This window comes from Equus caballus, chromosome 16 (assembly GCF_041296265.1).
Source record: "Equus caballus isolate H_3958 breed thoroughbred chromosome 16, TB-T2T, whole genome shotgun sequence".
NCBI classification, from domain to species: domain Eukaryota; kingdom Metazoa; phylum Chordata; class Mammalia; order Perissodactyla; family Equidae; genus Equus; species Equus caballus.
Genome location: NC_091699.1, coordinates 46,343,977 through 46,358,932, shown reverse-complemented (window position 1 = coordinate 46,358,932; position 14,956 = coordinate 46,343,977). Strand labels below are relative to the sequence as shown.

At 36.1% G+C, this 14,956-nt stretch overlaps 1 protein-coding gene across 3 annotated transcripts in view; it reads right to left on the bottom strand.

The window, feature by feature from the left end:
- NEK4 (NIMA related kinase 4) overlaps positions 1-14,956 on the bottom strand; it is a 40,062-nt gene that overhangs the window by 18,624 nt on the left and 6,482 nt on the right. For 2 of the 3 annotated variants that reach the window (XR_002800581.2, XM_001492452.6), the window contains exons 6-13: positions 14,793-14,934; positions 10,451-10,852; positions 5,926-6,075; positions 4,917-5,066; positions 4,405-4,471; positions 3,496-3,605; positions 2,411-2,499; positions 284-489 (exon numbers count right to left, since the gene is read on the bottom strand). Coding sequence is in view for 2 of the 3 variants with exons in the window: in XM_001492452.6 (XP_001492502.3) it covers positions 284-489; positions 2,411-2,499; positions 3,496-3,605; positions 4,405-4,471; positions 4,917-5,066; positions 5,926-6,075; positions 10,451-10,852; positions 14,793-14,934 (1,316 nt within the window). In the remaining variant the exon portion in view is untranslated. The remainder of the gene's footprint in view (positions 1-283; positions 490-2,410; positions 2,500-3,495; positions 3,606-4,404; positions 4,472-4,916; positions 5,067-5,925; positions 6,076-10,450; positions 10,853-14,792; positions 14,935-14,956) is intronic. The other variant, XM_023620306.2, reaches the window with a different exon arrangement.

The following is a 14,956-nucleotide window of genomic DNA, read 5'->3' as shown; positions in this document are numbered from 1 at the left end:
TGCTTCATGTCTCACTGCCATCTCCTAAAAACCACAACTGTCTAATTTAAAGAAAATCCACATGAAAAATTCAAATGTATTTATTTACATTTGTTTTTAAAAATGAATTTTCACGCAGCTTTTCAGAAACACAACTGTTGCATAAAACAAGATATACCTTTTATGGAGATATCCAAATGAAATTAAAAAATTTAAAAATTTGCAAGCATTAGCTCTTTAGTTTGACACATTTCTCCAATAAACATACACTCTCCAGTGTGCTGTAAATGAATAAACTGATCACCTGAAGGCAGCTCTTTGCAATGGAGTTCTTCTGCCTCTTCTGCAACTTTCCCATGAAGTACCAGTGTGTCCCGATACTTCCGATGAAGTTTAAATTCTGACACTGGATCTGGTACTGGGAGATCTTCACAGCTCTCTTTAGAGTCCAATTTTAGGGTCTGAGTCATTAATTGTAGCAAGTCACTCATTTCATTTGTATGACCTTTCCTGGAAAAAAAATCCCATTGTTATTTAATTGGCTTCATGAGAATTTTTTACTAAAAAATTAGATGCAAAACAACCTTCAGGAAGTTCTCCTTCCAAATGGCAAAGTGTACAGATGGACCCTTCCACAAATAACAAGTAGAAATTTTAGGCAAAACACAAAAATCAACTATGTGAAGGCACTGGAGGATGTACAAAATCTGCAGGCAGATGCTAGAGGGGAGTCAATACCTTTTAGGCTAAGGGCAGGCCACAGGCAGCTAAAGTACAACAGAAAATTCAGCGTCTTTCTGGCCTGCAGGATCAAAGGACAGAGTTCAAGACAACCAATGCCACTAGAAAGTGAGAGAGGAATCTTGGAAAGGAGAGAGCCAGAAAGAGGAAGCCCCAGATTTCTGTGTACAAATTCTGCCCAACCCTATTTCTAAGGAATTTAAACTACATCCAAGTGCAAAGCTTAAGAATATTTAAAGAAATATAAAAATACTAGTGCGGCAGCCAGCCCAGTGGCACAACAGTTAAGTGCACATGTTCCGCTTCGGCGGCCCGGGGTTCGCTGGTTCAGATCCTGGGTGCGGACATGGTACCACTTGGCAAGCCATGCTGTGGTAGGCGTCCCACATATAAAGTAGAGGAAGATGGGCATGGATGTTAGCTCAGGGCCAGGCTTCCTCAGCAAAAAGAGGAGGATTGGCAGCAGATGTTAGCTCAGTGATAATCTTCCTCAGAAAAAAAGAAAAACAGGTCCAGGCCCATGGCTGAGTGGTTAAGTTTGCACCCTCCGCTTCGGTGGCCCAGGGTTTCACCGGTTTGGATCATGGGCACAGACATGGCACGACTCATTAGGCCACGCTGAGGCAGCGTCCCACATACCACAAATAGAAGGGCTCACAACTAAAATATACAACTATGCACTGGGGAGACTTGGGGAGAAAAAGCAGGAAAAAAACAAAAATACCAGCCCCTAATGAGATAAAATTGACAATGTTTGGCATCCAGTCAAAAATACCAGATGTACAAAGAAGCAGGAAAATAGCACACATTTGTGAAGAGAAAAACATCAGTTAATAGAAGCAGACTCAGAAGTGACACAAGTGATACAATTAGTAGATAAGGACATTAAAGCCGTGATTATAAATATATTCACATGTCCAAGGTAGAGGAAAGTATTAAGATATTAGGGAGAGGCATGGAAGGTATAAAAAAGACCCAAAGTAATCTCCTAGAAACAAAAAGTACAATGTGCTAAATACATAGGATGGGATTAACAGATTAAACATTGCAGAAGAAGATTAGTGAACTCAAAGACAGCAATAGAATCTATGAAAAATGAAACAGAGAAAAAAGGTCTAAAAAAAGTGAACACCATCAGTGAACTATGGGATAACTTCAAACAGTTAATATACATGTACAGTCATGCATTGCTTCACAACAGGGATACATTCTGAGAAATTGGTCATTAAGCAATTTCATCATTGTGTGAACATCATAGAGTGTGCTTACACAAACCCAGATGGGAAAGCCTCCTACACACCTAGGCTGTATGGTACTAATCTTATGGACCACTGGTGTATATACAGTCCATCACTGACCGAAACACTGTTATGCGATGCATGACTGTAATGAGAAGCCTCAAGAGGGCAGGAGGGGGTTCAAAAAAAGTACTTGAAGAAATAATGGCCCAAATTTTTCCAAATCTGATGAAAACTATACCCACAGATCTAAGAAGACATTCTGTAAGAATCCTGAATGAAAATCGGACATATTCATTAGAAGAGATATTTTTAGCTCTAGCATATACCAAAAACCATTTACAATGGTATCAATGACAGTACTACAGGTCTGAATATCACTATATATGTACATTTAGAATTAATTCAAACAGAAATAGTTTATGAAGAGAGACAGAAAAACAAGAACTCACCCTTCCCTGGAATCACCGTCTGATTTATCCGTTGAACTTGCAGAAGAACTTAACTCATCCTCAGAGAGACAACGGGTGAGTTTCCTTTCCTATTAATGTTCGGAAAAACAAAACTCCACATGACAAACAACTAGAGCATAACACATGAAACAATCTTCGATGCAATGTCTAGACACAATGTGTACCTGCTTCATATAGTTACAAACAAACCTAACAACTTTGGAAAATGGAGAAGATGTCTTAATTAGTCAAAAAACTAAATCACACACTATTGTTAAAGAAATAAATATTCATTACTTTCAAGGGTGGGAAGTTTTGGTTTTGGTTTTGGGTTTTTTTGCTGAGGAAGATCAGCCCTGAGGTAATATCTGTGCCAATCTTCCTCTATTTTATATGTGGGTTGCCACCACAGCATGGCCGACAAGTGGCATAGGTCCATGCCTGGGATCAGAACCTATGAACCCCGGGCCACTGAAGCAGAATGCACTGAACTTAACCACTAGGCCACAGAAGTTTCTACTTTTTAAAATAATAATATGCTCCTAGAAATAGCATCAGAAACTAGAATACAGAAAAATGGATAATTACTCTCAGTATTATTACTACACAGAAAAGTGAACACAGGTGGGAAACCTTGTAATTAACCATTTAGCCACCAGATGGTGGTCCTACATCATCCCTAGGTGAGAAGGTAATGTACTTTGACAAAAATAGGAAAGTGAGGAATGATCAGCAAGTGAGACTAAAATCTGGCCAGGTAGGTAGGTATACTGAAAACACAACAGAATTAGCAAAGTGTTGCCTAGTAGAAGCCCTTTGGAAGTCTTGTTTTAAAGATTATCTAAGAAAGATATTTAAGTAGGCTACCAATTGTTTACAAGAGTGCCTGAAAAAATCCATTCTCTTAATGGAGCAAACGTAATCCTTTGAATTATTATTGACCAGTTCATTTCCTTATCGAAAGTGAAAAGGTGTAACTTAAGTCAGCAGTGTCCCAGAAGCAGAGCTGGCATATATGAGGTTTACTTTATTAGGCTTGCCAGATGTAGACCAGTTTACCTTTTCCTTAGAACTACGTAATGTACCTGAGCAACACTGCAGTCAGAAGACAACCATCCGGCAGCAGAGTGCTGGCCTTCCTCTTGTATTTTCCCTGGCCCCGCTGCACTGAGAGAAGCTCTCCTCACTGAAGGGCCTGAAAAAGTGATCACCCCCAGCAGTTGTTTGTGGTGGGCTGGCCTCAAGGGAAGAGGGTGCTGCACTGGGTATGGAAGATACCCCAGCAAGGGCCAGCCTAGAAGTAACTCAGACATCATATTCATCATCACTCAGGCATCTGACACCTCAGTTCAAATCTCAGCTCTAGGGTTACCAATTCTGTGACCTTGGGCAAGTTACTTAACCCCACCGAGCCTCAGTTTCCTCAGCTGCAAAATGGGGATAACGCTGCCTACCTTCTACCGTTACTATAAATATGAAATGAGATAATGCCCTTAAAATGCTTACCATAATACTTGAGACACAGTCTACATTCAGTAAATGAAAACTGCTAGTACCTTCTTTAGATAATCATTACAGGAATGATCACAGCCCTCAGCCCAGGGCAGCACCATTCTCCCAGCTTCCTCTCTCTATTCCTGAGAAAAGAACACTTCTTTGACCAGCAGACTCTGAACATAGAAACAAATTAAACACCCACTCAATTTCCTGTCTGAAATCTCCCAGGGGTTACTGCTACTCAAAGCCCTCTTGCTCTCTTTTTAATAACGTCTTCCTCTGATAATACAAGTTCTAGATCCAACAGCCTATGCTCATTTTTTTATAGTCTTGACTAAGAAATTTCAAAAATTATTCCAAATTTGTTTCCCAAATGGACTACTGATGCTTGAAAATTCTTAACAATCCGATTGTGATTCTCACAATCAGAACAAATGCTTACATCCATGAGCCATACCAACAACCTCCAACAGATGAAGGAAAGAGAACAACTTTACCTGAGGGGAATATGTCTTCTTGTGACTGCTTTAGTCGCCTCCTCTCTCTTGCTGATAATGGTCGATCCTTTTAAAGAAAGTCGGAGTTACTTCCATCCCTACTCACCATTCTTATAACACCTACAATGCGTGATACATCACCAAGCACTACAGGAAAAGGCCCTGCACAGTGTCCATTTGAAACCAGTCCACATCAGGATTACAGCTACTAGCTAGGACTGATCACGGCCCTCATTTCTGGAAAGTACTCATTTTTGGGAGGGCAAATGGGGAATTTTGCATTTCCTACATTCAGAATCTACTTGGTCTCCTTAATTAACCAGAAGTGACCATCTCTGGAACTATAAAATCTGTCCATTTCAATCAAAGCTTCTGCTGAGAATCACAGATCTATCCCTTTGGAAGTGTTTGGTAAAAAGCAGGGCTAAAACTTCACAATATATGCAAGATTTTACAACCAAAAAAGCTATAAAAGAAGGTTTTAAAAAATCCAGCATTTACTCCCCACAAACCTTTGATGATGACATCTCACTGCTCCTTGAACTGCTCACAGATCCAGTGACCACTCTACTGCGGTTTTCAGCATCCCTTTGTGTTAATGTGTCATCCACTTTTCCAACAGTGGGAAGAGAAGGTAAAAGTCGAGGAGGAGCCTCTTGGAACTTAATTAATTAAAAAAGACGGGGGAGATTATCAATTTCAAACACAACCACTTCCAAAGTTCCCCCATCAGTAAGTCTCCTGTGTATTTGCCAGTAATTTGCTCTCAAAAACTTTAAAACATTGCATTTTTTGGGAAAGAAATTCTGCCAAAAGTGAATGACCATCTAAGAAGCTTATAGAGAGGGTGCCTGTAAAAGTTATTTCAAGAAATGAGGTATAATATCTCAATTAAAAAAGTGAGGTGTCAAGCCAGCCCTGATTGCTTAGTGGTTAAAGTACGGTGCATTCCACTTCAGCAGCCTAGGTTCGGTTCCCGGGCGCAGAACCACACCACTCATCTGTCAGTAGCCATTCTGTGGCAGCGGCTCACCTAGAAGAACAAGAAGGGCTTACAACTAGAATATACAACTATGTAGTGGGGCTTTGGGGATGAAGGAAAAAAAAAAAGGAGGAAGATTGGCAATAGATGTTAGCTCAGGGAGAATCTTTCCCAGCAAAAAAAAAAAAAAAAACAAAGAGGTGTCAACAGGATTTTATGCAGAAGATGAGGGAGAAACTGTTCATCAATAAAACACAGGAGGGATCAGAGATTTACCCTTGTTAGTCAGTAACTTTAACTCTCAAAATGATCTGTCCATCTTTGCTGGGGAAGACAAAACCCTTACTCTGCTTCCAACTCACCGACGTTTCAAAACTATTATTTAGCATCTTGCCATTGCCACCCTTCTCTGTAAGTTCCTTGTGTTTCTCATGTGCCTTTTTGGCAACTGTTAATCATTCTAAATAGAAATTGAGCTTCCTAAAGTCTATTTCCCAAGTAGCAGCGCAATGACTTACTCCAAAGGGATCTCCACCAACCTGTCTCTTTTCCCCACTGTGCTCAGTCTGTTCTCTCTTCTTCTGCCGTCGTTGTCGAGACAGAGAAGGTTCAGATCCAGAGCTGTGTGGCTGTAAACCTGGGTAGACTCTGTCCTGTTTTTCTGTAATACATTCACCAGCAACTCGATCCTTTAAAATAATAAAATGAAGCAAACAAAAAAAACAGAATAATACTCTTTTGAATTTCCAAATGGCCAAACCCTCCACACCTAGTTTTAGAATTATAAATGAAAATGAGAGGAAGCAGTTGTCTTTCTCAAAATGAATGCTTATTTGCAGTGTTGACAGGCAAAGATGAAATGCTGACATGAGTTATCCAGATATTCTGGCTTTTTTCCTCTTTTCCCAAATAAAAATAAATAATTATTTTAATTAAATTACTCAGATTGTTACTAACCTGAAACCACTGATGTTTGATTTAGTTTTTTTAAAAAACATCTTTTCATAGCTTTTAATAGGTTTTCTATTCAGAAAACTAACAAATGTTTTAAATGAAATCCAATTGAATATACACATACTTCCCAAGCAAACATCAGGAAACTCTAAAAAGCACCAAGAAGAGTACTGAGTTTGGAGTTAGACGTAATCATATCTGAGAAACTTAATCTCCCTGAACCTCAGTTTCCTCATTAACAAATAGGCAAGATGCTTCACACACACTGTATGACTGCTGGAGGGTAGAGGAGATGGCACACTAAATACTTAGGACTATGTCTAGCACATAGCAGATGCTCAAAAAATGGGAGCTATTACTAGCAGTAGTAATGATAAAATAAATTACCTTTTAAGTTATAAAGATTACCAACAACTTAGTATTTTATTTGGATAGCTGGTTTTAGAAATTAATGCATACCAAACATTAAAATAAAATATTCTTCATTTTTTAAACAATTGTTAACGATCAGAATATTTAGGTTTTCAAGTAGATGTACACTGGTAATTGAATATGATCCAATCAACACATTTTTATCAAGAGCCCACTATGTGGTACATTTTAGAACGAAAAATGAATGATATGATATTAATACAAGGTAAAATTGCTTTCTAAGAGCCATTACCATTAAGACCATATCATTAAGATCATTATTATCATCTATCATATAGATCCTCTGGCAAACACAAAATAATGACTCCTATTGGAAAAATAATTTGTAAATGTATTCTTTCAAGGGTACACCTAACATTATACATAAAACACAGTAAATGATCAAATTTTACAATATTATTACATAATAAGCTAGCTGAACAAGAAGACCAAGATACTAAACAATGACTGATACAATAAGGAAGAGTGAAATAAATGTTTCTCTGCTGTTAAGTATAGGCTGTTCAAAATAAAGTTTATGCACGTATAAGAGTGACAGAGCAAATGACTTAAAGAGTTTCTCTGTGAAATCCAATTGGTGCTGAAAAAAAGTTCTACTTTTAACAACAAAACAATAATAACAAAAAAAGAAGTAGTGCTGGATATGAAATTCTATTAAACAAACAAAAAAATCTGCTCTAAAAGCCTGATGTAAGGAATGAATTTGATCAGGACCACTTCTCTTCAACATTGTACTACAGGTTCTAGCAGGCAATTAGGCAAGAAAAAGAAATGAAATATAGATTGGAAAGGAAGAAGTAAAACTATCTCTATTCACAGATGACATGATCTTGTATTCAGAAAATCCTAAAGAGTCCACTATAAAAAAAATTATTAGAACTAATAAATGAGTTCAGCAAGGCTATAGGATACAAGATCAATATACAGTAATCAATTGTATTTCTATACACAAGAAATGAACATTATGAAAACGAAATTAAGAAAACAATTCCATTTACAATAGTATCAAAAGGAATGAAATACTTAGAAATAAATTTAACAAAAGAAGTGCAAGGCTTATATACTAAAAACAAGAAAACATCAATATAAGAAATTAAAGACCTAAATAAATAGAAAGACATCCCATCTTCATGGGTTGGAAGACATATATTAAGATAGCAATATTCTGCAAATGATCAATGCAATCCCTATCAAATCCCAGCCTTTTTTTCAGAAATTAACAAGCTGATCTTAAAATTCATATGGAAATGCAAAGGACCCAAAACAGCCAAAACAATATTGAAAACTAAGACTAAATCTGTAAGACTCAAACTTCCCAATTTCAATTTCAAACTTCCCAATTTCAAAAACGATAAAACTACAGTAATTAAGATAGTGTGTTACTGACATAAGGATAGATACATAAATCAGTGGAACAGAATTGAGAGTCTAGAAATAAATCATTATATTTATGGTCTACTAATTTTCAACAAGAGTGCCAAGATAATTCAATGGGGAAAGAATAATCTTTTAATGAATGGTGCTAGGACAACTGGATAACTGCATACTAAAGAATGAAGTTGGACCCCTTCTTCACACCATATACAAAACTTAACTCAAAACAGATCATAGACCTAAATGTAAAAGTTAAAACTATAAACACCTAGAAGAAAACATACGAGGAAATCTTTATGACACCAAAAGCACAAGCAACAAAAGCAAAAACAGACAAAACTGGTTTTCATCCAAATTGAAAACATTTGTGCTTCAAAGGACACCATCAAGAAAGTGAAAAGACAACCCACAGGATGGGAGACAATATTTCCAAATCTTGTATGACAAAGGACTGACATCTAGAATAAAGAACTCTTACAACTCAACAACAAAAAGATAAACCAATTTAAAAGTGGGCAAAGGATCTGAATAGATATTTCTCCAATGTAGATATACAAATGGCCAATAAACACATGAAAAGATGCTTAACACATCATTAATCATTAGGGAAATGTAAATCAAAACCACAATAAGATACCACTTCACACACACTAGGAGAGCTAGAATCAAAAACACAGAAAGTGAGAAGTGTTGGTGAGGGTACGGAGAAACTACAACTCTCATATATTGTTGGTGGGAAGTAAAAAATGATGTACTTGCTTTGGAAAGCAGTTTTGCAGTTCCTCAAAAAGTTAAACATAGAGTTACCATATGACCCAGCAATTCCGCTCCTAGGTGTACACCCAAGAGAACTGACAACACATGTCCACACAAAAACTTTTACAAGAATGTTCACAGTAGCATTATCCATAGTAGCCAAAAAGTGAAAACAACCCAAATGTTCATCAATTGATGAATGGATAAATAAAATATGGTATATACACATAGTGGAATTTATTTGCCAATAAAAAGGAATGAAATACTGCTACATGCTACAACATGGATAAACTCTGAAAACATTATACTAAGTAAAAGAAGTCAGACACAAAAGGTCATATATTGTATGATTCTATTTATATGAAATACTCAAAATAGGCAAATTCATACAGACAATGGTTGCCAGGGGCTGGGGACAAGGAGGAATGGACAGTGACTATTACTGGGTATGGGGTATCTTTTTGAGGTGCCAAAAATGTTCTGGAATTAGATAACAGTGATGATTGTACAACTTTATGAATACACTAATAACCACTGAATCAGTACTTTAAAAATTAAAAATATAAACAGAAAAATAAAAGAAGTGAACTTGAATTTAATTTGACAGCCAAGCTGAACAAGCAGGACACATATAATTTTATCTATAAAGTACTAAGGATTCCAGTGTCCAAAGAAAACTTAAGATTATTTTGGTTTTAATCCAATGACTTTAAATGACAAGAGCATTATACTTGCATTTTTCCATAAAAACAAAACTTTATTAAAAACATTTGAATATAAATGTACAAAATTTTATACTTATATAAAAGATGATGTTAAATATAAAATATATATAACAGATCAAATTTAAATATATGTAGCATATATTATAAAAATACAGTTAATATACATGAATACATATATGTATTACATTTTAACATATATTACATATTAACATATCATATTACATATTATGTATTAATTAATACATATTAACTATATTTTTAAAATATTTTAAGTATAAAAATGTAAAGTTAATCAAATGTTCTGGCTTTCTCTCTAATCTTAGCTGTTACCATGCTTCATCAAATTTAGGCTTCTTTCCAATTTCAAGTAGAGGATAACCTTTAAATTTACTCAGAATAGTTTCTTAGTATCAAATCCTTTTGTTCCTTTCCTTTTCTTCTTTTCTTCCTTCCCCTTTGGTTCCAACACATAAAATATTTTTTGTATTCCTTAAGAAATTAGATCAATCCACTAACTTTTCAAAAGCAAGAAGGAATGTGATATTATCTAATTGTTAGAACTACCCATCCACTTGGAGGACTAAGGAAGAGTGATGCGGAAGCAGGAAGGACATACAGATAGCATGCTTCCACCAAGTACCCTATGCCAGGGCACGGAAGACGTCTAAGAATCCCTCAGGTCCTAACCTTTGGTTTCCGTTATGTTTAAACTGGTACCCAAACTAAAACAACAACTAGAACACAACCAAACAATACAACCCACATCTTTGTAACCACACTTTCCAGTCCTCCCTGAAACCAACACCTCATGTGTATCACTCACCTGGTCTTTCGGCTTTTGGTCTTTGTTTAGAGGCTGCAGAGGCTTCACTGGGTCATTCTTTTCCCCAGTGACACTGTCAGACACACATGTGGAAATCAGGTTTCCTGGCTGAGCGCTGGACTTAGTGTTATGCTGCAGGCTCTCCTTCACTTGAGAAATACTGCATTTACCTTCTAGCTCATTAGAGGCATCTAAATGTCTTGGTTGATTCTCTTGAACTAAGCTGTTGCTCGAGTCCCTCCTTTCTGCAGGTAAGATGTCAATATTCACCCTACTGATTGTGGCTAGCGATTCTGAAGTAGTGTTCATGTCTGGTTTGGAAGTGTGGCCTTTCAAATTTGTAGGTGTCTTCAAGGGGCCAACAACTATGAGTTTCTCCTGGGATAAACATTTGTCTTCACCCTGAGTGAAAACATGCTTCCAAGTTATTACAGCACTCCTCAAACCATATAAAAAAATTAATTCAAAATAAAACGAGAGGTTCCTCAGAAAGTTAAACATGGAATTACCATATGACCCAGCAATTCCGCTCCTAGAGTGAAAGTGGGAACTCAAATAGGGATTTGTGCACCAATGTTTATATCATCATTATTAACAATAGCCAAAAGGTGGAAACAACTCAAATGTTCTTCAGCAGATGAATGGATAAACAAAATTTCAGTGTATACATATATATATAACAGAATATTATAAACCCATAGAAAGGAATGAAGTTCTGATACATGTTACAACATGGATAAACCTTGAAAACATGCCAAGTGAAATAAGTCAGGCACAAAAGGACAAATATTGTGTGATTCCACTTATATTAGGTACCTAGAACAGGCAAATTCACAGAGACAGAAAGTAAATTAGAGATTACCAGGGCCTAGAAGTAGGAGGAATGGGGAGTTAGTGCTTAATGGGTACAGAGTTTCTGTTTGGAATAGTGAAAGAGTTTTGGAAGATAGTGGTGATGGTTGTACAACATTGTGAATCTAGTTAAGGTCACTACATTGTATGCTTAAAAATGGTCCCAAAAGGTTATTTTGTTATATATATTTTACCACAATAAGAAAAATTTTTAAAAAGATAAACAACCTAAATATAAGAGCTAAAACTCCTAGAAGAAAACATAGGCATACATTTTCATGATCTTGGATTTGGCAAGGGATGTTAGATACAACAATAAAAGCACAAGCAACAAAAGGAAAAACAGATAAATTGGATGTCACCAAAATTAAAAACTTGTGTGCATAAAAGGACACTTTTGCTTTATGAAGAAAGCGAAAAGACAACCTACAGAACGGAAGGAAATATTTGTAAATCATATATCTGAAAAGGGTATAGTATCTAAAATATAGAAAGAACTCTTAGAACTCAACAACAAAAAAACAAAAAAGAACCAATTTAAAACTGGGCAACGGACTTAAACATTTCTCCAAAGAAGGAATACAAATGGCCATCAAGCTTGTGAAAAGATGTTCTGTGTCATTGGTCATTAGGGAAATGCAAATCAAAATTTCAATGAGATACCTCTTCACATCTACTAGGATGGCTAGAAGCAGAAAAACAGAAAATAAGAGTTGAGGAGGTTGTGGAGAAGTTGGAACTCTCATGGATTGCTTGTAGAAATGTAAAACGGTACATCTGCTACGGAAAAGTGTGGAGGTTCCTAAAAAAGCTAAACAGAGAACTACCATATGACCCAGCAATTCCACTCCTAGGTATATACCCAAAAGAACTGAAAACAAGTGTTCAAACAAATACTTGTACACAAATGTTCACAACAATAGGCAAAAGGAGAAAACAACCCAATAACCACCAAGAATGAATGGAGAAAGATATTGCGATGTGTGTGTGTACATATATATATATATATACAATATATATATATATACACGCAATGGAATATTATTCAGACATAGAAATAAATGAAGTATTAATACATGCTACATGGATGAACCTCAAAAACTTTATGCCTCAACAACTACAACAAAGTTGCAGAGTACAAAATCAACTTACAAACATCAGCTGCATTTCTATACTCTAATAACGAACTAACAGAAAGTGAACTCAAGAATACAACCCCATTCATAACCGCAACAAAAAGAATAAAATATCTAGGAATAAATTTAACCATGGAGGTTAAACACCTATACCATAAAAACTATAAGATATTACTGAAAGAAATCAATGATGATATAAAGAAATGGAAAGATATTCCATGCACATGGATTAGAAGAATAAACATAGTTAAAATGTCCATATTGTCTAAAGCAATCTACAGATTAATGCAATCCCAACCAGAATCCCAATGACATTCTTACAGAAATAGAACAAAGAATCCTAAAATTCATATGGGGCAACAAAAGACCCTGAATAGCCAAAGCAATCCTGAGAAAAAAAGAACAAAGCTGGAGGCCTCACAATCCCTGACTTCAAAATATACTACAAAGCTACAGTAATCAAAACAGCATGGTACTGGTACAAAAACAGACACACAGATCAATGGAACAGAATTGAAAGCCCGGAAATAAAACCATACATCTGGGGACAGCTAATCTTTGACAAAGGAGCTAAGAACATACAATGGAGAAAGGAAAGTCTTTTCAATAAATGGTGCTGGGAAAACTGGACAGCCACATGCAAAAGAATGAAAGTAGACCATTATCTTTTGCCATACACAAAAATTAACTCAAAATGGATTAAAGACTTGAAGGTAAGATGTGAAACCATAAAACTCCCAGAAGAAAATATAGGCAGTACACTCTTTGACATGGGTCTTCGAAGGATCTGTTCAAATACCATGTCTACTCAGGCAAGGGAAACAAAAGAAAAAATAAACAAATGGGACTTCAATCAGACTAAAGAGCTTCTATAAGGCAAAGGAAACCAGGAAGAAAACAAAAAGACAAGCCACCAAGTGGGAGAAAATATTTGTAAATCATATATCCAACAAGGGATTAATCTCCAAAATATATGAAGAACTCATACAACTCAACAACAAAAAAAGAAACAAACTGATCAAAAAATGGGCAAAGGGTATGAACAGACATTTCTCCAAAAAAGATATACAGATGGCCAACAGGCACATGAAAAGATGTTCAATATCACTAATAGTTAGGGAAATGCAAATCAAAACCACAATGAGTTATTACCTTACACCTGTTAGAATGGCTATAATTACTAAGACAAAAAACAACAAATGTTGGAAAGGATGTGGAGAAAAGGGAACCCTCATACATCGCTGGTGAGAATGCAAACTGGAGCAGCCACTATAGAAAACAGTATGGAGATTTCTCAAAAAATTAAAAATAGAAAAACCATATGACCCAGCTATCCCACTACTGGGTTATCCAAAGAACTTGAAATCAACAGTTCAAAGACACTTATGCACCCCTTAGTTCATTATGGCATTATTCACAATGGCCAAGATGTGGAAGCAACCCAAGTGCCCATCAACTGATGAATGGAAAAAGAAGATGTGGCATATATATACAATGGAATACTACTCAGCCATAAAAAAGACAAAAATCGTCCCATTTGCAACAACATGGATGGCCCTTGAGGGTATTATGTTAAGTGAAATAAGCCAGACAGAGAAAGACAAACACAGTGTGATTTCACTCATATGTCGAAGATAAAGCAACACATGAGCAAAGAGAACAGATTAGTGGTTACCAGAAGGGGAGGGGGTTGGGGGTGGGAATAAGGGGTAAAGGGGTACATATATATATCGTGACTGACAAATAATAATGTACAACTGAAATTTCACATAAAGTATTATGACTTCAATAAAACAAAAATAAATAAAAACAACAACAATATTATGCCCAGTGAAAGAAATCAGACACAAAAGGTCACATATTGTATGATTCCATTTATATGAAATATCCAGAATAGGCAAATCCATAGAGACAGAAAACACATTGATGGTTTCCAGGGGCTAGATGAAGGAGGAAATGGGAAGTGACTACTTAATAGGTGTGGGGTTTCCTTTTGGGGTGATAAAAATGTTCTGGAACTAGATGGAGGAGATGGTTGTACAACACAGGAAATGTACTCCATGCACTTAATTGTTCACTTTAAAACAGTTAACTTTATGTTATAGAAATTTTACCTCAATAAAAAAAATTCTTAAAGTCACCAGAGCACTAACTTCATGAACCGTTTGACAGCCCACTCTAGATAAAGCGGGCTAAAGGAATCACCTTCACCAGTGTTCTTTCTTTACAATACAGAGCTATTTACACAACAGAATCTCTAGTAAAGTCTAGTCACTGACATAAATTAACTTGCTTAGATAAACTATCATTTTAATGTAGTTTCTAAAACACATACCCTTTAAACAGAAACATACCATTACATATGTCTTGGAGCCCTCAGAAGAGTGTGGGTGGAAGGGAACTACTTCCTGATTTGATTCAGCCTTTCCAGAAACCACTGTAGTAACAGGCTTGGATTTACAGTCACCATTTTTAGTATTATTTTTGCAGGTTTTTCTTTATGAGAAAGGAAAAAGGA